General features: G+C 32.1%; 2 protein-coding genes across 2 annotated transcripts; both read right to left on the bottom strand.

The window, feature by feature from the left end:
* Positions 1-1358: 1358 nt before the first annotated feature.
* LOC150037475 (uncharacterized) lies at positions 1359-1799 on the bottom strand. Its single transcript, XM_090312019.1, has one exon. The coding sequence runs from the start codon at positions 1797-1799 to the stop codon at positions 1359-1361; it is 441 nt and encodes a 146-aa protein (XP_090168145.1).
* Positions 1800-9753: 7954 nt separating this feature from the next.
* On the bottom strand, positions 9754-13401 carry LOC120074506 (uncharacterized). The gene is made up of 3 exons (XM_039027657.2): positions 12987-13401; positions 10947-11176; positions 9754-10101 (listed from the first exon to the last, which is right to left on the bottom strand). The coding sequence occupies exons 1-3, from the start codon at positions 13369-13371 to the stop codon at positions 9823-9825; spliced, it is 894 nt and encodes a 297-aa protein (XP_038883585.1). The 5' UTR covers positions 13372-13401; the 3' UTR covers positions 9754-9822.
* Between the last annotated feature and the right edge of the window lie 10182 nt (positions 13402-23583).

Genomic DNA, 23583 nt, shown 5'->3' with positions numbered 1-23583 from the left:
TCCATTGCATGTTTAAAGGTAAATGGAACCTCTAAGCCATCATCCTCTAAGTCAGGCTGTTAAACGACCCTCCCACTATGTCGAGGCTCTCTCAACTCTTAAGAAGGATGTGACCGACCAAATGTTCTTGCTCCATCAACGACTATTGTTGAAGGACCGGCTTGATCAACAACTCTTGTTGGTTTATCTGTAGCTTCTTTTGAAATTTCATTCAATACTCCTTACTGTGAGGTTGAGAATCTCTCATGTGGTCTTCCTCTAAGAATGTAGTGTTTGTTGATACAAACATTTTGTCATCTTGAGGATCATAAAACTTACCTCTTTTTGTCTTTTTGAGTTGTCCTACAAATAGGCATAATTTTGAATGATATTCCAACTTCTTTGGGTTTTGAACCAACATATGAGTCAGACATCCCGAAATCTTGAAGTGATATAAACTGCCTTTACGCCCTCTTCGTAATTCATAAGGTGTTTCAGAAACACTTTTTGAAGGAACCATGTTTAAATTGTATAACGTGGTCTTTATTGCATATCCTAAAAATGAACTAGGCAACTGAGCATAGCTCATCATTGAACGAACCATGTCTAATGAGGTTCTATTTCTTCTTTTCGATACATCATTTTGCTAAGATGTATCGAGTGTAGTGAGCTGGGACTGGATTCCATGCTCTATCAAATAGTCTTTAAAATTCAAGTCCATATACTTACTAATTATCAGACCACAGAGGTCTGAATGCATGATTTCTAAGGGTTCTTTGGCTCTAAGACCTTTTTCTGTAAAAGATCTTTTGGTCATTTTACCCTCAAGACAGGAATCACATAGAGGTCAGAGTTGTATTTTAACAGACTTAGGAGTCCACTCTTAACTAATCTCTCAATCCTATTGGGTTTAATGTGTCCAAGTCTCAAGTGCCAAAGATAGGCATTAGGAGAAACTATTTTCCTTTTATTCTGAGTTTAAGCTATTTTAAACATCCCAGTATTCAAAAAAGCTTTAGCCTTAGTTGGTTTTAGCACGTATAAGTTATTTTTTAGTTTTGCAGAACATATTTGAAGTACCTCTTGAACTAATAAACACTTCATTAATTTCAAAAGACACTTTATAAAATTATTCTAATAAACAAGAGATAGATATTAAATTTCTTCTCAGAGTTGGAATATAATATACATTTTCTAGTAAAATGAATCTATCTCCAAAAACCAACTTCATGTCGCCCACTATTTTAGGTGAAATGACTTCTCCTATTCCAACTTTGAAAGTCGTCCCGCCCTCTACATGCTATCTCTAGGAACTAGTTTTCTGAGCGAAAACAAAAATATGATTAGTGGCCCCTGAATCTAATATCCAGGTCAATTTATCATTCCATTAAACATGTTTCAACAACGAGTAAATCATATGTATCTTGTTTCGCTTTCTCAATTTTCTTATTTATGACAGTAGTGTTTACTTCTTCCATCATATCTAGAACATGTTCTCTAACAAAAGTTCCTTCCTTTATGTGGTGGTTGTAAACTTCTTTGAGAGTATCATGCTGGACAAATAAGGACGCTTGTCCAAATAGTGCCAGCAACAAATCCATGATCTCCTTAGCATTGACCATGCTCTCACGTTTCTTAGCAAAATCATCTGATATAATTGTTAAGATATAGGCTCGAGCTCTTTTGTTTTCCCTAACACATCTGTCATAAGCATCCCGAACATTTTGGTTTGCTGACGAGCTGGGAGTCGGAGGACATTCCTTTGTCAAAACGAACCCTAGATCATCGATTGCTAGTATCGTGTTATATCCCATTTCCATGTTGAATAGTTAATACTAGTAAATTTATCCGAAGCGAGTAATTATATTATGGAGTTCGACATGCTGAAAATATAAACAAGTTCTATTAGTGAACTGCTACTAAAACCAATCAGATTTAGCAAAAGTAATAATGTACCCATATCTCATTATTAATTGCAACGATACTTTAGTGAGTCAGAATAATTGCTATCGAGGGACAGTCAATTACTTCTTCACTGAACCAAGATATTCTTGACTAAATACTAATACTAGAATAAGTCTTATTCCTATAGTATTTAGTTATCTCTTTTTGGTCAAGAACTTACTAACACTTAATAAACCTTTATAAGTGTAACCTTCCATTTTAGATCTCAAAAAATTGTATCAACAGGCTACCAAGGTGCAGACAATGCTAAAGATGGAACTAAAAGACCCTATCCATTTATGGAGTTTGCGGTGTTTCGATCCCCAAGTCACAATGGTGGTCATACTAAAACGACACGAAGGAGGATCATGGGAATCTCATGATGCAACCTAATGGAAGAGACCATAGGATATGTGTCATTTCCTTCTCCCACTTACTAGGAACAACTTCCCCTATTCACCTTACTATTGACCCATGCAAATACTTTTCGAATGAAGCAATCGCGATAAAAGTAACACGAAACCGAGCATTAATCTCATGGTGTGAACTTTTAAGGACTTGAGAGCTAAAAATAATATATCATATATATTATTGATCTTCTACTGAAGTGTACTAGTCAATTTGGATATACTTTTACTTAGGTATATTCTAGCTAATTAAACAACCTAAGTCTAGGTGTTTGTCCGAGTATAACTTTTATACTGGATTTTAACCTACGATGTCTAAGTGATAGCCCATTTATTACCTTACATCGCTCACACATGCTCATAAAATTTGATTAACCAAACTCAATAACCTGTTCGGTCCCTAGGTAGCAGGTGTTCTGTAAATCATCAAATTAAGTACCTCTAGCCTTAGACAGGATCTTATCGGGTGAGTTTCTAACCGAAGTTTTATAAGATAACGACCTATTTTAACTATTAAAACAAGTTGTCTTTTGTCTACTCTAGGTGACCATGCATTTATCTTTGTTATAGATTTTAAATGTCTAATTCATTTTATAACAATTAGAACTTAGACAAATCTAACATACATCAACATTCCATAATTTAATATAACAACTTATATCAAATCTCTTGAAAACCCTAAACATGCATACAATACATTATAACACTTATAACATACTTTGTGCAACATGCTTTCCTATGGTGGGATTTCTAAATCTACATGGCATACTTTATGCACAAACAAGATTTATTTAAATAAAAAATATATTCATAATACATAATTAATTAAAACAGACTGAAATGGACTAATTTTGACATCCTAATTGAGCAAACACCTAAATTATTATAACAACAATGCACAAACTACTCCAAACCACTCCCAAACCCTTCAAGTTGGCCCAAACCAGCTGAAGAATGCTTGAACAGGACCACCAAGGATGCAAAAGGGGTGAACTGGACCACCAAGGATTAAAATCGATTAAATCAGATCGAAAATGGTTAAATTGGTTCAGTCGGACTAGATCCTCATGTGCACATTTTCTGGGTTGGACCAAGAACAGGGTTGCGGCGCTCCCGCAATTCTTGAAAGTTTGAAGACCAGTGCCGCGACACCTCTTGACATAAGCAAAACCCAGTTTCATTTTTCTACTATGAATGCTCCAAATCTTCTCTAATTATAGCCTAATTTCAACTCTACTAACTCTAACAAATTTACAGACCCTTCTTCTCACATTAAGGCCCATAAACAAGGGGCCAATTACAACAATTGCAAATAAATGAAGGTAAGTCTAAATGCCAAAACTGTAATATATCCATTTCAGCAACCATTGCATTCATCTCATGAAAAACATCCACCAAGCAAAAATTAACGTAAATTGAGTGCTTAAATCATGCTTTGATACCAATTGTTGGTGTTAAAAATTGACATGCAGAAGCAATTAGGATCTTAAACGCTCTAATTACATTAATTTTAGAGATTAAACAAGCATGCTCATCAGGGAAAAATAAGGTTTTGGAGCACAACCATTGTAAAACCCCAAATTGAAGCAAATTTTTCTTGTATTCAGAACTCGAATCGTTTGTGGACCACCGCTAGAGTCTTCCCCATTATTCTCGGACATTGGAACAGGTTGTGGACCCATATTTGAGATGAGATTTTAAAGGAATTCAACTAATTATTTTAAATAAAATTAATTTTAGACAAAATTAATACTAATGATTAATTTTATATAAAATTAACTTTAAATAATTTATTTAATCTAATTAATTTAATATCAAATATTAAATTAATAAAACACCAATCTTAAACATGAATCCCTATTCATGTAAAATATTTAAATCATATTTAAATATTCACAAATCTCCAATTTGTTTAATTCTATAATTAAACGTTTAGTTATATCATATATAATTAATACTTCCCTAAACTGAATGTGAACATTTCAAATTCTCTCAACATACTGTTCCAATATTTAGTCCGATATGAGCTAGCAACCTAATGGACCTACAGATCATGAGCTTCAATGATCCGAGATCAATCGACTAAACTCCTTAACCCAATTAATCAATATTCGTTAACTACTATGGCACTCCACTAAAGCCCAGTAGATGCACTCTTCCCACTCTAGATATATTTATGTCCACTTGAATTAACCATGATTAGTAAGTTTGTTCTTCACCATGTTATTCATAATCGAAGCTGGGTCAAAATTACTACTTTACCCCTGTAATTACATCTTGCTCTTTAAGTCTCATTGATCCTCTAATGAACAATTGGTTTGTGGTCCAACTATCAAACCGAGTCCCTCTCAAGCCTTAGAGAGGGTTGGGCCTCTTGTTCAAGAGTTGGATTCAACACTTAAGAGAACAACCTATCTCATAACCCTAAAAGTGGGTAGGAGCGAATTCTGTCTTGTAGAACTATGTCCCTAGCTATCTACCGGGTCTTGCCCCTAAAATGGGAGAATTATTGGATCAATGAGGTTGAGCCACTCTCACCTATGCAGATTAAAGAGTAATCCAGAATAAACAGAAGTTCATAGTTAGCTCAGGATTAAGATCAGTTACCTAGGTCATCGATTTGAAATAGTCAGTTTTATAAGTAAATTGTGTTATAAAGTAAAAGTGACTATTTTGTGCTTCAATTTGATGCAAACTCATTGTATAGGATGCCCTCAGTCACATGTCTGCACATGAACATTTAGGATCACATTGTTTGTAACCCCTTACAACTATTGTAACAATTACAAAGTAAGCCGTATCCATAATGTCCTCAGGACAAGGTACCCACTCTTATCCTTATACTTATTGACCGTTTTGGCTATTACTCGAACTTGATCCACTTTTATGTCTCCATATAAAGTCCAAGTATTCATGTTATAGCCAGGGTTTTTAGTTTATTGGATTTAAGTTTAAAAGGTCCAATTCATATATTCAATAACAACTTTATTAAATAAACTCAATAACATCTTTATTGCAAAATAGAATATATTTAATCTTTACAAACTACGAGTTTTAGGACATACAACCCAATATTAAATACCTCTAGCCTTAGATAGGATCTTGTCGGGTGAGTTTTCTTGTAACCTTAGTTTTACAAGTTATCGACCTATTTTAACTATTAAAAAGATTGTGTTTGTTCACCCTATGTGAGCATGCAATTTTCTTTGTTATAGATTTAAAAGTCTAATTCATTTTATAACACTTACAACTTAGACAATATCTATAACATACATAAAAAATTTCATAAATTAATACAACAAACTTATATTAATTCTCATGAAATCCTATATATGCATACTATGTATTATAACATTTATAACATACTTTCATTGCATGAAATATACTTATCCTATGGTGGAATTTTAAATCTATATTAAATACTTTATACACAAACAAATTTTTAAAACATACATTCATAATGCATAATTAATTAAACACACTAAATTATTACCAGAATAATTGAAAATCGACTTGAGCCACTTCTGAACACTTCGAACCGGCCCGAACCAGGTGGAAATAGCTTGAACCGAACCTCCAAGGCTTCAAATAAGATAGAACCGGTTAGAATTAGGTTGAACTGGATCGAACCGGTCCTATTGGATTGTTCTTCTTCCTGCATGTACTTCTGAAAAAATGAAGAATAGCATTCCAACGCTGTTAAGAGCGTTACGACGCTTCGGCTTGGGTCCTAGCTCCCTATTTTAGTTTTGCTCCAAATATTTTCAAATTACAACTTAATTTCAACTTTAATGACTCTAGCAAAATTACAGACTCTTCTTTACACATTAAAGTCGATATACAAGTGGGATATTACAATAATTTCAACAAATTGAAGCTTAATTTGATACCAAAACCGTATTATATCCAACTTTAACAACCATTACATTCATCTCATGAAATTTCAACCATTAAGCTTAAATTAATGCAAACTGAGTTCTAAAAACAGGCTCTGGTGCCAACTGTAAGAGTAAGGAACAGTCAAGCAGAAGCAATTAGGATCTAAAGCACTCTAATTGCATTAATTTTATGGATTAATGCTTGTTCAAAACTTAAAAAACAGAATTGAAGAACAAACCTTGATGTAGCTTGAAATTGAAGCAATCTTCTGGATGTTTTTTTTTTTTTTTTTTTTATCAAGAATACTTTGTGGACTACCGCTATAATTTTTTCCACTATTCTCTGGCCCTAGAACGAATTGTGGGATCCAAATTTGTGATGAATTTAAGAGAAAATGGAGGTTTGAGATAATTGGGGGTGTGTGTTTTTTAGAGGGAAAAAAAAACTGCTTCAAAAGCCAAACCATCAAAAACCAAATTAGCAATCTTTAATCTATTTAAAAAAGAAATCATACAAATCAAATTCATCTCAAAGTGACACCAAATTGAAGATAAATTAGTAGGAATTGAGGTGTTTAAAAAAGGTTCAAATGAAGCAACCACTACCTCTTGAAATTCATTTAATTTTGAATTTCTAATTATAAACGAATTCTTCTAAATTTTAAATAAAATTAACTCATATAATTAATTTTAAATAATTAATTTAATACCAAATATTAAATTAATAATTAATACCAATCCCGATCATGAATCCCTATTCATGTGTACAATATTTAGATCATATTAAACGATTTTCAACACTCCATATTTTATAATTCATAATTAAACGATAAGACGTTAAGTATATCAAATATAATTAACACCTACTTTCTACATAGAATTTGATCGTTTCAATTTTTCTCATTACACTGTTCTAAAGTTTAGTTCGATATGAGCTAGCAAGGGGACCTAAGGACCTACAGATCATGAGCTCCAACCATCCAAGATTAACCGGCTAAACTCTTTAACCTAGTTAACCAATATTCATTAACTATTAGAACATTCCACTATAGCCCAGTAGTTGCACTCTCCTCACTATAGATATATTTTTGTCCTCTTGATATAACCATTATTAGTAAGTCAATCCTTCACAAGTTGTTCATAAATATAGCTCGATTAAAATTTCCATTTTACTCTTATAATTACATCTTGTTCCTTAAGTTTCACTGATCCTCTAATGAACAATTGGTTTGTACTCCAACCACCAAACCGAGTCCCTCTCAAGCTAATAAGAGGTTAGAGCCCCTTGTTTAAGACCTGGAGTCAACACTTAAGAGAATAACCTATCTACTTTCCTTGGAATCGAGTAGGAGTGAATTCCATCTTGGAGGACTATGTCCCCAACTATCTACCCGGTCTTATCCTTAAAACGGTAAGCTTATTGAGTCGATAAACCTGGGCCACTCTCACCCATGTAGACTAAAGGATAATCCCGAATAAATAGGAGTTGATAGTAGCTCGAGATTAAGATCGAATTACCTAGGTCTTTGTATTGAAATAGTCAATTTTAACAGTAAACGGTGTTATAAAGTAAAAGTGACTATTTTTCGGTCTAGTCTTATGCGAACTCATTGCATAGGGTGCCTCCACTCGCATGTCTTCACATGAGCGATTCATGATCACATCATTTATATCAAATACAAACTGAGCCACATCCATAGTGTCCATGGATAAGGTACCCTACCTTATCCCTATATTATAGATTATTTTGGCTATTACTCAAACTTGATCCACTTTTATCTCTCGATATATAGTTCAAGTATTCATGCTATAGCCAGGGGTCCTAGTTTATTAAATTTAGGGTTCTTAAATGCAATTCACATATTCAATAATATTTTTACATAATAAATCTCAATAACAACATTATTGTAAAATAGAATACGTTTATTGTTTATAAACCGTGACATTGAAGACATAAAACCCAACCCTAACATGCCTATTATGTCGTTTTGTAGCAGATATAACTCTCCTCAAATGACACAAGTGTGGAGTATTAAAAAGGCGCAATACAAATGCAATGTTGTTCTAACTTCCCTCAGGTTTTCAGTTAAGGAAGACTTGTTCTTTGATAGTGTTAGCTCTAGACACATGATTGGAGCCCTGGTTTTTTTATGTAGTTGCAATATTTTAGCTTTTATTTTGATTGAGTTGGTAGAAAGAATATATAACGTACCACATAGTTTAGGAAAGAGAATGAACTTCAATTCAATAGTATGCCCGGTTCACCAGGTTCTACCATAGCGGGACCCAATCATACTAAAAAAAAGAGTTTGATCCTAGCTCAGAAAGAACACTAGCTATATGCTTAACACACATAAGTCGAACATTGTTTAATAAAAACCTGCACCAGCACTGCTGACGATGTAAAAAGAGCTACATTTTTTACCTCAAACCTATGAGTTATGGACATATTACTTATGGGGATGGAGCTACTGGAAAAATTGTTGGAAAACAAAAACTGCATTTTCTTGGTCTACCTTCTCACAGTGATGTGATGTTGGTTGAAGAGCTTACAGCGAATCTTCTCAATATTAGTCAATTATATGATCAAAGGCTAAATGTAAGTTTTTCTAAAGACAAATGTATTGTCAGATATGATGTCAAGGCTCTTGTCATGACAGGTATATGCTCTTCCAGTAACTGTTATTTATGATCCTCTAATGATACATCGCAGGTCTGTCATCTCTCTCGTCAAGAGGAAGCAAGTTTGTGGCACAAATGTTTTTGGCATTTAAGTATAAAGTCTATTCAAAAGGCTATTTTGAAGAATGCAATTTTTGGTCTTTCATCTTTGCTAGTCCCAAATGAAACAATTTGTTATGACTGTCAAGCTGGTAAATAAACTCATGAGGCTCATAAATAGGTACCCCATACTATTTCCAATTGTATTAGGAAATTATTACATTTGGAGCTCATGGAGTCTATGAAAATAGAGAGTTTGGCTAAATATATTTGTTTAAGTTCTTGACTTCACTTTCTTGAGCTGTCTAGAGTTGTCTCTTCTCTTTTCGCAAATGGATCTTGTCTTACAATTTGTCTTTTCAGTTGCTAATTCTGCCGAATATTTCTTTCCTTATTTATCATATTCTATAGAATATTTCTTATGAAAAAGTTTCCTTTCTGATGGGCTGGTGATTTTTTGTGGGATTATTTTCCTTGTTTCTGCTATGCTATTTATGCTCAAGAAGATCGTCTGCTAGGGTTGCCGCTACATTCATTGTTTGAGCATATTGTGCGTCGTATTTATTTGGTAAGAGCTTTCTCTTTGAGGTGAAGGTGAAGTTCTCTGTGTTGCATTTGTGGCAGTGTATTCTTCGTTAATTCTCATTACTATTTACGAAGATTGTTTGATCCTAGAGGGAGTCTAAGACTTTGTTCATCGAGAAGGATTTCTTAAGCCTTATGAGGAGCCTGAGTTGCTTTGCGTCGTGAAGGGAGTTCACAAGTAGAAGAAAGGATATTATAAGTGATTGCATTTTGTATTCATCTTATTATTTATTGTCCACGAATATGTATACATAATTCCAATTGGCATGATTATACAAAGAAATTATATGAACTTGAAGCAAAGATATTCAAAGGGATGAGAAGATTGGGACACCAGGTAAAGAGTTGCCTGCATCAGCAATGAAGATGTTACCCGTTACATATTTAGAAGAGTCATGGATAAGATATCGAACGGTTCTTGTTAGTGCTGGATCTGAAGTTCCATGTGTTTTTAACGGGATCGTTCTTCTTGTTACATTTTTAATCCAATCTTTTTCCATCAGATCTTTTGTAATTTCAGATTTAAATAGTCCAGGACATATGCAATTCACTCTAATTTTGTGTGCACCTAATTCCCTGGCCATAACCTGTTGCAATAAATAATAATTTTAAGACAAATTATAATTAATTAAATTTTCACCATCAAAATGAATTTATAATTATTTTGAATTACACGAAAAAAAAATACTAAAAATGAGTATTAAGTGTAAAATCGATGTTAAATGTATGAATCTTTAAACTTAGGGAACCAAACTTAAATGAATTTCCAATTTTAAGGATAAAATTGTAACATTTTTAAACATAGAAACTAAAATAAAATCAAACTACTCAAAACTTTATGACTATAGAATCTTCACCAAAAAATGTATTTTTCCAAAAAAACAAAAAAACAAAAATCTATTAACAAGTCAAAAGTTCGACTCCCCACTCACATATTATCAAAAAAAAAAAAAAAAAAAAAGAAGAAGAAGAAGAAGAAGACGACTTTTGATCCCTAAAATTTCAAACTACATTCATCATTCATCTTTCCAGTGTACATTTATCTTGTTCTCTCTCTTTTTTTCTTGTTCGTCTTTCTCCCTCACAAACATCACCAGTGCCAACAAACCCTCGCATCGCTCGTTGCCATTTTTTTTAATTTTTTCTCTTTCCTTCTCTCTTAAAAAAAAAAAGGAGAAACTTCTCCAGGCTCCTCTTCTCCCGTCTAAAACTTTGAAAGACCAAAATGCTACTAAACTCAAACTTCGGACATAAAAAATATATATATATTTTTCAAATAAAAATTAAACCCATGTTGAATAGACTCATGTTATTTTGTAACTATTAACATATATGCTACATACACAAACACATATGTACAAAGCTTGACTGATCTCATAATTAATTAAAGCTACAAGCCAAAAAATCATCTACACATAATAAGAAAGTTTACCTTTGTCAAAGTGTTTAAGGCGGCCTTTGAAGTAATATAAGCTAGGGCTCCAGTTTGTACTGCTCTATTGAGACCACTAATCGAAGAAATATTGATAATAGATCCACCTCGACTTGCTTTGTGCATGAGTATGCATATATGTTTTGATACCAACCATTGTCCTCTAAGATTTGTTCTCATTGTATGATCCCATTCTTCCTCACTCAATTCAAGTGGAGACTTTACACTCCCTTCAAGCAATGTCATGAAAAGAAAAATGGTGATGGAAATATGATATTTTCATAACATAGTGAGAAAAATACGTGTTCGAGTTTCTACGGTTTTAGGTTAGTTTCTATTTGGTTTTTATGTTTCAAAATGTTACATGTTTACTCTTAAATTTTAGTTTATATTCTACTTAGTCCTTAGATTTCAATATATTACACATTCTTACTTTCTTTTACCTCCATGTAAATATAATCAACCAACAATAATAAGAAACATTAAGGATCAAATGAAAAACTAAATTCAAAATTTTAAAGTAAAAATGAGTAACATTTTGAACTTGGAGATCAAATGGAAGTTTAACTCAAAACTCAGAAATATAAGTATATAACATTTTGAAACTTAGCCACCAAAACGAAAACATGACCCAAGTAATTCTCGTCTCTATATAACAAAATTAAAAAATGGGAGGATATTCGTATCTAAAAGAGACGAGAATGCAAGATTTTTTTAGGAGTATAGTTGGGTATAGTTGTCATGACCTACTAGGTGCACCTTTTCACCCATCCTTTCGCTTTTTTTCGGTTGTTTTTTTCTCTTTCCATTTTCTTTTTTTTTTTCCTTCTTTCATTTATTTTTTAGATTTTTAATTAACCTCCAAGTTTTTGTTTTTAATTTTCCTTCAATGTTAAGGTTTATCTGTCTATCAACTTTCATTATTTTTTTTAACTTTTTTTGGATTACTTTTTCAAGTATATATTTAAATAATTAATGGAATATTTAGATGATTAACTGAGCCTGTGAAATTTAAGTTTATGCGTATTTCTTTTTAAATAAAGATAAACTTAAAAGTTTAAAGATTAAAATTAACTATAATTAATACTTAATTAAATTTAAATTTATTTAAAAATGAAATAACTTGCAATATGATATATTTCCTTTTTTAAAAAAATTGTGCACCATGCTTATATGGACATTTTTTTAAAAATGAAATATTATATGCTATCAAATAAATTAGAATTTTAGTCTTTGAAGTTTGAATCAATTTAGCTCCTAAATTTTTGAGATTTAGGGTTTGTGTAAGTTATTCCCAAGCATCGGTTATTTGTAGACATTAATATAACCTTACAAACTAACTAGCCACTAAGAAATTTCAAGTGTAATTTTCCTTACTTTGACCAATGGACTATCCTCTAGCCACATAGGTTCTGTGTTGACCATTGTTATCTTTATACTCCCTCTTGAACTTAATGATATATCTTTTAGGGAGATGATGGGGTGCTAAGAAAGTATCCACCTAGTGGAGATGTTCGGGTGTACCCCTTGATCCTTTTGTTTCATTCTCTAAAAAATAGCCGCTAAGAAATAAAATCGTCGTCTTTCATATTCGAGTACATTCAATGAATATAGAGACACACCAATTACCATTCAAAAAGTTAATAGTTTAATCTTCGGGGTAGCTACAAATAATATAGTGATCATACTCAAAGTATTAGTACATATATATAACACAATACAAGAATTTGTAGATATAGCAAAATTTAGATCAAACCCTCGAAGTCTATCAGTAGTGGACTATATCATCGATAGAAGTTTATCAGTGATGGAGTCCATCACTAAAAAGATTGTTTTATATTTGCAATTTCTTAAAAATAATGTTAGTATACATTTTAATTATCAGCCTAAAAAAGATGCCCATTATAATTAACCCTAATCTTTATCCCAATTGATTTTTGCATCCCACATATTACAAAATAATAATAATAATAAATCCGGGTGTCCTTCTTCATCTTATATAAATGCTCTCGAATTCAACATGATAAAACCATAACTTACCTCTTAAACCAGCATTGTTAATCAGGGTGTCAATGAATCCAAAAGAATCCCAAGCTTTTCTTACGCTCTCCTCAATACTCTTTCCATTGGCACAAACATCAAGCTCCACAGCCACGGCTCGGCGGCTCTCCACCGCCGCCATGGGGGAGATCGCGTGGCCGAATATCGACGACGAGACTGAATAATCAACTTGATTGATTTCGTTGCAAAGAGAATGGAGCCTATCGGTTCGGCGCGCTGCAGCAATGATTTTGCATCCAGCACTAGCGAGATCGAGACAGAACTCACGGCCGAGCCCCGCTGAGGCTCCGGTCACCATCACCACTTTGCCATTCAAGTCATTCCATGGTTCAAGCTCAAGAGGTGAATGTTGCTGGATGGCCATATTGTTTATGAGAAATGAAGTTATGAATGTAGAAATGGGACGGGATAAAAGAAGATGGGAACCAACAACTAAATTGATTTCCTTTTTCTAGCATTTTATACCCAAGTATTTATTTTTTTATTTATTTACCAACCCTTTTCTTCTACACACCAAAAAGATAATTTTTTAATAATTGGGGTTAAACCCAAGTTTTTTTTCTTTATTTATTATTATTATTATTATTGATAAATTATACACAAGTATTTATTATGTGTTTTGAAATATATGGCATTAACAGCCTTATTTAAACATGGCAAATTTTCAAATATAAATCTAAGCATTAACAATCCTTGGGCCACTATCTCCAGAAAATAGAAAGGAATGGACACAGCTCCGTTTTCTTCTTTTTTTTTTTTTTTTTTTTTTTTTGGGAGGGATTTGTATTATAACATATTAAATGAATATTAATGGCATATGGATAAAATTACTAATAAAAATATATGGATTGTTGTGAAATTGACGAGCACAACAGGAACACGGATATGAAAAATATATAATAATAATAATAATAATAATAATAAAATTATAAAATTAGATAATAAAAAATTTAGTGAAATTTGAAGTGGATTTCTTTACCAATGGATACGTGATTTTAAGATCCCTTCATCATTCAATTATTTTGTTTACATCATCATTGATAGGGTTGAACAGAAATTTCACCTCACAAATTTCAAAGAATATGAATGTCTTGACACCTAACATTTTATTACAATAATAATATTGAATTATTCGATTTTTTACTAATAGCGTTGAATTTTCAAAGGTTCAATTTTGATTGTTTAATATCATGTAATTTTGATTAAGAGATTTTTTTGCCTCTTAATCGTGGTTAGAGTCAAGCATAAAAATAGCTAGTTTTAGATTGTTGCATTTTAAAAAAATACTTAAAACAAAGATTCATTAAAAAAATGTCTAAATCTACATTTCAAGAGAATTTGTTAGTTTTCATAAGACAAAATTGTCCCTCTTTCTAGATTTTGGTTTTTAAATAATATATAACCAACTAATCTAATCCCTACAAGAGTGGGTTAATGTTATGTGCAATATACCGATTAGTAGGTAATCCGTCCTTTAAATCAAACTTAGGAGTGAGAAGTAATGTTATGGACAATTTTGAATCGAGGAATGAAAACGTAAAATAACGATACAACGGATAAAATGACAAAGCCCAAAATAAGATAAGGTCAAAAGGAGAGAAAGTGTAATGGATTGAGTAAGGGGTTAGCAAAGAACTCTATGGTGAAAACATTAAGAAAGTGTGTTCATGAGAATGAGAGAACTTCTTTTCTCACTTATTTCAATTACATGCCTCATTTGCAACATATTGAAAAAAGACATTTATTCAATCTGACCATGCAAAATAAAATTACCTTAATTTGACACCAAATCACAACCAATTTGAGTGGTAGGTTGATTAAGTAGGAAAATCTCACTTAAATCTCATTAACTTATTTTATCAATATTTTCAAATTTTAATTTAAATTTCAAATTTCAAATTTCAAATTAAAACAAATTTGATTTTGAATTTTCATGTAACATTCCCCAATTTTTTAGGAAAATTTAAGTTAACTATCTCAAATGGCTGGGTTTTAGTTTTCTAATCTTTGGAATTTGAAAATAAATTGTTACATTTGAGGAATTTTATTGGTTAATGTGGATTCTTTGAGTATGAGTTTTAAATTAATTGGAAGTGATAATTAAATTATTTGTATAAGAAATTTTGAGTTTTTGTGAAATTTGAAAGGAAAAGAAGAAATTGTGGTTTTAAGATCTTACCCTATTTAATTTTGGAACATGGATCTAAAATTTAAGTAAAGAATTAGGAAAAAATAATTGGTTTATTTGGAAGTAATTAAACCAAATACTTAAAAAGATTTGTAAATTTGGATTCAAGATAATTTGGAAAGTTAGAATTTAATTTTGGGATTTAGAATTTTTGGGAAGCAGTGATTTAAAGTTGATGAATTTATTTTTAGGTTTATTTAATTAATTGGAGAAGGGGTGAAAGATTTGAATTTGATATGACTTAAAAGAAAATATATATATATATATATATATATACTATTTCTTTTCCTTTTCTTAAATTCCAAAACCCATATATATTCTTTCCTTTCCTTTTTTTTTCTTAAATTCCAAAACCCTTATATATATATATATATATATGTATTTGTGTGGAGAATTAAAAAGAAAAGAAATACGGAATTTCTCTCTGGTTTAGATGAACTTCGGCTGCCACACTGCCAACGACCACATCCTTTCCTCCGTAAGTTGCAACCGTGCCGCTTCGACCTTCATGTCGCTGGATCTGCTCGCCATTGGTCCTCCTCTCTTTCAGTCATTGTCATCTATCGAACGCCGTCGTGAGGTTCGTAGTTTTGGGATAAGATCTAAATGATTTTCATGGTTTTGTTGATGATCTTGAATACCCAATAAATAACATGTTTAATTATCATTTTGGAGGTTGAATTTGAAAGTTTGAAGGAGTTTAAAAGGTCGTTAGCGTGCTGTCAAGCAGAGTTAAGGTGATTTCGACAAGAATTTTGGATTTAATTCAAAGATTGTGGAGATTAGAAGGGGTTAGTTGCTCAAATATTTGGCTCGATTAAGGATTCAATAACTTCACAAAGATTCAATTACTTTTTGGTTCAACCTAATATCAAAGTAAGTAATCTTACTACTGGAACTACCTACGAGCTAGACACTAGATATATGGCAGCATGATAGATGAATATTATGATAGAACGATAACATGATAGATGGATATATAGTATGACCGATATATGTTCTTGATGAGAATCTGGAAGATTTATTTGTGCACGTAGAGACTTGCATGCTAGTAAGAGGTGATACTTGATTCACTGAGTGTATATTTGATATGAGGATATAGTGGCAAATATGCATGCTATATAGCCATGATGTTGAGATGTAAATATATGTTATAAAACTATATTGTAATAATTGTGATGTTGAGACTGTGATAGTGTCTTTACTGATTAGTTATATGCCCACTAGGTAATGTGTTTCCTTCGAGATTCACCAGATTGGGTTTCCTTTGGGATTCACTAGATATTGTGTTTCCTTTGGGATTCACCAGATTGTGTTTCCTTCGTGACTCACCAGATTGTGTTTCCTTCGGGATTCACCAGATATTGTATTTCCTTCGGGATTCACCAGAGGTAGTGGGCATCCTTAAGTACAGTAGGATAATAGCCAGTTTTGCATGTATGTATGTGTCCCATGAGGACTAGAGCAATTTTTATGCTCCACCAGAGGTAGGCATCTAGAGGACATAGATGCCTAGCCCAACCCCAGTAGTGGGGTTACTTACTAAGTATTTTATACTCACCATTTCTCATGTTTATGTTTCAGGTAAGGGCAAGGATACACTGACGAATGACTAGAGGAATCCTTAAACGAGCCGTTGGGGACTAGTTTTATGCTTCCGCTCATGATATTTATATTTCTTTCCATGTTTTTTAGCTTTCAATTTGATGTTTGAAACTTACTATGAAGATTTGTTTTCAGACCTATTTATTATCATTTATGATTTATGGGTACCCTATCGTCTGTTTTTAATATCTAAATTTAATGAAGGTATTTTGAGTTCAATTATTTATTTAGTATTTATTTCACTATAAAAGGATGTCGTTTTAAGTTCCATGCATGCATGTGTTTAATGAAGGTCTTTTGAGTTCAACTTATTTATTTAGCATTTATTTCACTATAAAAGGATGTCGTTTTAAGTTCCATGCATGCATGTGTTTAGTAACGGCCTAACTTGAGTCCTAGGGGCTCGGGTCGTTACAGTTGGTATCAGAGCCCTTGTTTTGGGTTCTGTAGACTGACTTACTATGTAAGTCCAGATTGCCTTATGGCTCATGAACAGATTCCTCATCATTGCCAGGTACGCTCCTTCATTACATGTTTTATGGAAAATGTGTTTGAAAGCCTTCATGTCTAAGCTTTATGTAATGAGTGATTGTCATTGCTAGTTTAATGACCTGAAAGGAGTTAATATGAGATAACTATTACTTTTTGTATTATGGAAGGAACGAAGGATCACAATAAGACCATTTGGCATTAGTTAATTTATGGAAGAACTAATAGAAACAGACATATTTTTGTGTTCATAGATATTGAAATTTTGTAGAACTATGAAGTGTTATGAACTTATAATGTGAAAGAAAGTAAAGGATATATTTGTCTAAACCATCGAATAAGGTAGGCGAGTTGGGAATTCGCTGAGGAATAGTATTATGTGTTGCATTGAGGGAATAAAAATTGGTGATGCTACAAGAAATTTTGTCACAAAGCACACATTCCTAAGTACAAGATTTAAGTTGCTTTATAAGATATGCAAGAGGTGAGGAAGAGACGGTGGTTTATTTAGAGATTACTAGATATTGAGGTCAAAACATTTCAAGAGATTTCGAAAGAATTGATAGGTCATAATTAATTTAATGGTGTCAGAGTTGATGGATTGAGTAAGGGATGGTGTTTTAGTTCTTTATGTAATGCATCTAAAAAGAAGAAGAATTACTAGTTGGAACACAAAGCAATAGTATAAGGAATTCCTTAGAGACTTAAATGAAATAAATTGGTCAAGGAAGGTGAGGTGGTTGAAATTATAATTGGTATAAAATGGGAGAAAATAAGTCGTTGGAACAAATTGTTGATCTCAAGGTACTTTGACTTTACCTATGTCTTATTGAGATGAAGAGGCTTAAATTTAATTAGCTATACTAAGATGATGAAGAGAATTTGGAATTTAAAGCCAATGTTAACTTGTGGAAAGTACCATAATAAAAGTATGAAGATTGAAGTTGAATGGTAGGTTATAAAAGGGTTGGAAGTGATCACCTATTTCGATATAGAGAGTATGTTTCACTTGAAAATTGAAAAAGAGAACCTTTAACTTATTGATCTTAACGAAGATAAGTGGGAGGAAAATAAAATCATTTAATGAATGTGATAGGATAAAGGAAATTAATATTTTGAGGTCAAAGGCTAAGTTGGTTTGGCTTCCTAAATTAAGAGTTCCTTGGTTGCGAGCATATGAGATCGACTTCAATTGGTTTTCCTTCGAAAATTTGGAGATGTTATATGAAATGAGGTATAGAACTTTATGGACAATTGAAGTTTGAAATACTATTCACTTGGATCGATGAAGCAACTCGAAAGCGAGAGGATGAGGTAAGGATTAAGTATCAAAAGCTCTTCGAGATTTGAACTTTCGAAGACGAAAGTTCTAAATGTGGGAAGAATGTAACATCACCATTTTTTTTAGGAAAATTTAAGTTAAGTATCTCAAATTGCTGAGTTTTAGTTTCCTAATCTTTAAAATTTGGAAACAAATTATTACAGTTGAAGTTTTATTGGTTAATGTGGATTCTTTGAGTATGAGTTTTAAATTAATTGGAAGGGATAATTGAATTATTTATATAAGAAATTTTGAGTTTTTGTGAAATTTGAAAGGGAAAAGAGGAAATTGTGGTTTTAAGATTTTTACCCTCTTTAATTTTGGAACTTGGATCTAAAATTTAAGTAAAGAATTAGGAAAAGATAATTGATTTATTTGGAAGTAATTAAACCAAGTACTTAAAAAGATTTTTAAATTTGGATTCAAAGTTAATTTGGAAAGTTAGAATTTAATTTTGGGATTTAGAATTTATGGAAAGAAGTGATTTAAAGTTGTGAATTTATTTTTAGGTTTATTTAATTAATTGGAGAAGAGGTGAAAGATTTGAGTTTAATATGACATATTTATTAAGGAAAAGAAAAAAAAAAGAAAAATATATATATATATATAAGGGATTTGGAATTTAAGAAAAGAAAAGGAAAGAATATATATGGGTTTTGGAATTTAAGAAAAGGAAAGGAAATAATATATATATATATATATATATATTATGTATTTGTATGGTAGAGAATTAAAAAGAAAAGAAATATGGAATTTTCAAACCCCCACTTTCACTTTCTCTCTAGTTTAGATGAACTTCGGCTACTGCACCACCGATGTCCACATCCTTTCCTTCGTAAGTTGCAACCGTGTCGCTCCGACCTTCATGTCGTCAGATCTGCTCGTCGTTGGTCTCCTCTCTTCTAGTCGTTATCTTCTATCGAACGCCATCGTGAGGTTCGTAGTTTTGGGATAAGATCTAAATGATTTTCATGGTTTTGTTGAGGATCTTGAATACCCAATAAATAACGTGTTTAATTATCATTTCAATCGTGATTTTGGAGATTAAATTTGAAAGTTTGAAGAAGTTTAAAAGGTCGCTAGCAGGCTGTCAAGCAGAGTTAAGGTGATTTCAACAGGAATTTTTTATTTAATTCAAAGATTATGGAGATTAAAAGGGGTTAGTTGCTCAAATATTTGGCTCGATTAAGGATTCAAAAATTTCACAAGATTCAATTGCTTTTTGATTCAACCTAATAACAAAGTAAGTAATCTTACTGTTGGAACTGCCCACGGGCTAGACGATAGATATATGCCAGCATGATAGATGAATATTATGATAGAACGATAAATGATAGATCGATAGTATAGTATGACCGATATATGTTTTTGGATGAGAATCTGAAAGATTTATTTGTGCACGTAGAGACTTGCATGCTAGTAAGAGGTGATACTTAATTCACTGAGGGTGTATTTGATATGAGAATATAGAGGCATAAATGCATGCTGTATAGCCATGATGTTGAGGTGTATATGTATTTATAAAACCATATTGTAATAATTGTGATGTTGAGACTGTGATAGTGACTTTACTGATTAGCTAGATGCCCACTAGGTATTGTGTTTCCTTCAGGATTCACCAGATTGTATTTCTTTCGGGATTCACCAGATATTATGTTTTCTTCGGGATTCACCAGATTTGTTTCCTTCGGGATTCACCAGATTGTATTTCCTTCGGGATTCACCAGATATTGTGTTTCCTTCATGATTCACAAGATTGTGTTTCCTTCGGGATTCACCAGATATTGTGTTTCCTTTGGGATTCACCAGATATTGTGTTTCTTCGGGATTCACCGGAGGTAGTGGGCATACTTAACTACAGTAGGATAGAAGCCGCTTTTGCATGTATGTATGTGTCTCATGAGAACTAGAGTAATTTTTATGTTCTACCAGAGGTAGGCATCTAGAGGACATAGATGCCTAGCCCGACCCCAGTAGTGGGGTTACTTACTGAGTATTTTATACTCACCATTTCTCATGTTTATGTTTCAAGTAAGGGCAAGAACGCATTGGTGAATGACAAGAGGAATCCTTGAACGAGCCACTGGGGACTAGTTTTATGCTTCCGCTCATGATATTTAGATTTCTTTCCATGTTTTTCAACTTTCATTTGCTGTTTGAAATTTACTATGAAGATTTGTTTTCAGACCTATTTATTATCATTTATGATTTATGGGTATCATATCGTGTTTTTTAATATCTAAATTTAATGAAGGTCTTTTGAGTTCAACTTATTTCTTTAGCATTTATTTCACTATAAAAGGATGTCGTTTTAAGTTCCATGCATGCATGTGTTTAGTAACGGTCTAACTTGAATCCTAGGGGGTTGGGTCGTTACATTTCATAAAATTCAAATTTTAAATTTTAAATAAAATTAATTAATTTTAAATAATTTTTTTAAAAACAATTTAATTAATTAATTAAAATAATTTAATATCCAATATTAAATCATTAAACCACCAATTCCACAATCATGAATCATTATTCATGTATTTAATATTTAAATCATATTTAAACATTTTTCAATTCTCCAATTTCGTTTAATACAATAATTAAACGTTTAACTATATCGCATATAATTAATAATTCCTTTAAATCGAATTTGAATGTTTCAAATTTTCTTATCACACTATTCTAAGGTTTAATCTGTTTGTGAGCTAGTAGGGGACCTAATGATCTAAGATGATGAGTTTCAACGATTTTAGATTAATTGGCTAAACTCTTTTAACTGAATTAACGAACATTCATTAACTATTGGGTCACTTCACTAAAGCCAGTAGCTGCACTCTCTTCACTATAAATATATTTTTGTCCACTTGATTTAACCATAGTCAGTAACCCTAAAACTTATAGACAGTACTTAAGGAAACAACCTATCTGCTAACCTTAAAACGGTTAGGAGACAATTCCATCATGCAGACTATGTCCCTAACTATCTACCGAGTCTTACCCCTAAAATAGGAGGCTTATAATTGTGCGACGATGTTGAGCTACTCTCACCTATGCATATTAAAGTATAATCCCGAATAAACAGGAGTTCATAGTTACCTTAGGATTGAGATCAAATTACCATAGGTCATCAAATTGAAATATTTCGTTTTAACAGTAAACGATCATTATAAAAAAAAAAAAAAATGACTATTTCGTGATCCAATCTTATGCAAACATATTTTGCCTAGGATGCCCCCATTCACATGCCTCCACATAGACGATTTCAGGATCACATCATTTGTATCTAATACAAAGTCCATAGTGTCCCCAGGATAAGGTACCCAACCCTATCTTTATACTTATAGACAATTTTGGCTATATACTCAAACTTGATCCTCTTTTATGTCTCCACATAAGGTTCAAGTATTCATACTATGGCCAGAGGTTCGTTAGTTTACCAGAATTAGGTTCTACAAGTTCAATTTTACATATTCAATAACAACTCTATTGATTATATCTCAATAAAATTTTTGTTGTAAATAGAATATGTTTAATTTTACAATGAGTTTTAGGACATATAACCCAACAGCTTTGTCACTAATAATGACTTTACAACACTATCCCTACCTTTTGCAGGTCTAGTTCTTTTCGTATAATGATCATTAGTTGTATTCTTATTCTTTCCACAACGTGCCTACCAAATTATCACAATTTTTTTATATGCATTATATTCAATTTATATCTCAACAAAAGTTTCAACCAATATGGAAATTGGAAAAATATACTTTTTCTTTTTTAATTCCAATTTGAACTTTGTTTTTGTTTTTTTATCACATTTCTCTAGAAGCTTTCTAAGCACGAAAAAGTTGAACAAGTTTAGCTATCATAATATATTTTCTTCATCCATAAATACTGGAGGAGGTCTAGGTTCCACTTTTCGATCATATTGTTTACTCCTATGCCAATTGTGATTTGGAAGATAATTTTGATGTCCCACAAAACATTGTTTTCTTATTAATCTTAATGATGATATATCCTCTTTATAAATAAGGCATGCTTGTTATCCTTGGTACTTCATCTATATAGGTCACCATACCCGAGAAAGTCATTAATAGTCCAGAATAAGCTCGTGTGTAGTTGAAAGTATTCACGCTGCTAACACAATCATAAGTACGCACACCATCATTCCATAACTCCATTAACTCTTCAATCAATGATTGTAAATAAATATCAATTTCTTTTCCAAGAGATTTTGCCCCGGGTATAAGAAGGGAGATAAAAAAAAAAGTCTCTTTCATGCACTTCCAAGGTGGAAAATTGTAAGCAATAAGCACAACAGGCCACATACTATATGAAGTACTGATATTCCTGAATAGATTAAATCCACTGAAGCTGGTCCTCAACGAACATTTTGCAGTCTGAAGCAAACTGAGAAAACTCACGATCACAATGCTTCCATCCATCAACATCAGCTTGATATTGCAACACTTCATTAGTTTCAACACTTTATCTTTATGCCATCTCATTTTTATGTTCAATATGTTTAGATGCAAATATTTGATTCAATCTTGGTATTAAAGAAAAATGTCATAAAATTTTGTGTGAAATCTTTTTACTTTTTCCATTGTCAACTTTGTACCGAGACTCACCATATATTGGATATTCTTGCCAATCAATAAATTCTTTACAATATAGGATGCATCGTATTTACAAGCATGAATATACTCATAACCTAGTCCTAAGTCACGTAATTTTCTTTTAGCTTCATAAAATAAACTAGGTATAGATGCTCCAACGTGAAACGCTTCTTTTAACAATTCAAGTAACAAGTCAAACAACTTGTTAGTCCAATCGTTATGAACCTTAAAATGCATCGACTTCACAAAAAATATCAATGAAGAGAATTTTGTACAACTAGGGCACAAATGATTATATGCTTTATTTATTAATCTTCAAATAAGCTTGAATCGTTTTCTCTTTCTTGGGCATTTGTATGCATCTCA

Source organism: Benincasa hispida, chromosome 3 (assembly GCF_027475165.1).
Source record: "Benincasa hispida cultivar pf3 chromosome 3, pf3_genome.v1.1, whole genome shotgun sequence".
NCBI classification, from domain to species: Eukaryota; Viridiplantae; Streptophyta; class Magnoliopsida; order Cucurbitales; family Cucurbitaceae; genus Benincasa; species Benincasa hispida.
This window is presented reverse-complemented; position numbering and strand designations above follow the sequence as displayed.

Excerpts from the sequence above, each read along its gene's own strand:
- LOC150037475 (XM_090312019.1), bottom strand. The coding sequence starts at position 1,799 with ATGGAAATGGGATATAACACGATACTAGCAATCGATGATCTAGGGTTC.
- LOC120074506 (XM_039027657.2), bottom strand. The coding sequence starts at position 13,371 with ATGGCCATCCAGCAACATTCACCTCTTGAGCTTGAACCATGGAATGAC. Across the intron at positions 11,177-12,986 it reads TAACAATGCTGGTTTAAGAG|GGAGTGTAAAGTCTCCACTT; the intron begins GTAAGTTATGGT and ends CATTGCTTGAAG. Across the intron at positions 10,102-10,946 it reads CCTTAAACACTTTGACAAAG|GTTATGGCCAGGGAATTAGG; the intron begins GTAAACTTTCTT and ends TTATTGCAACAG.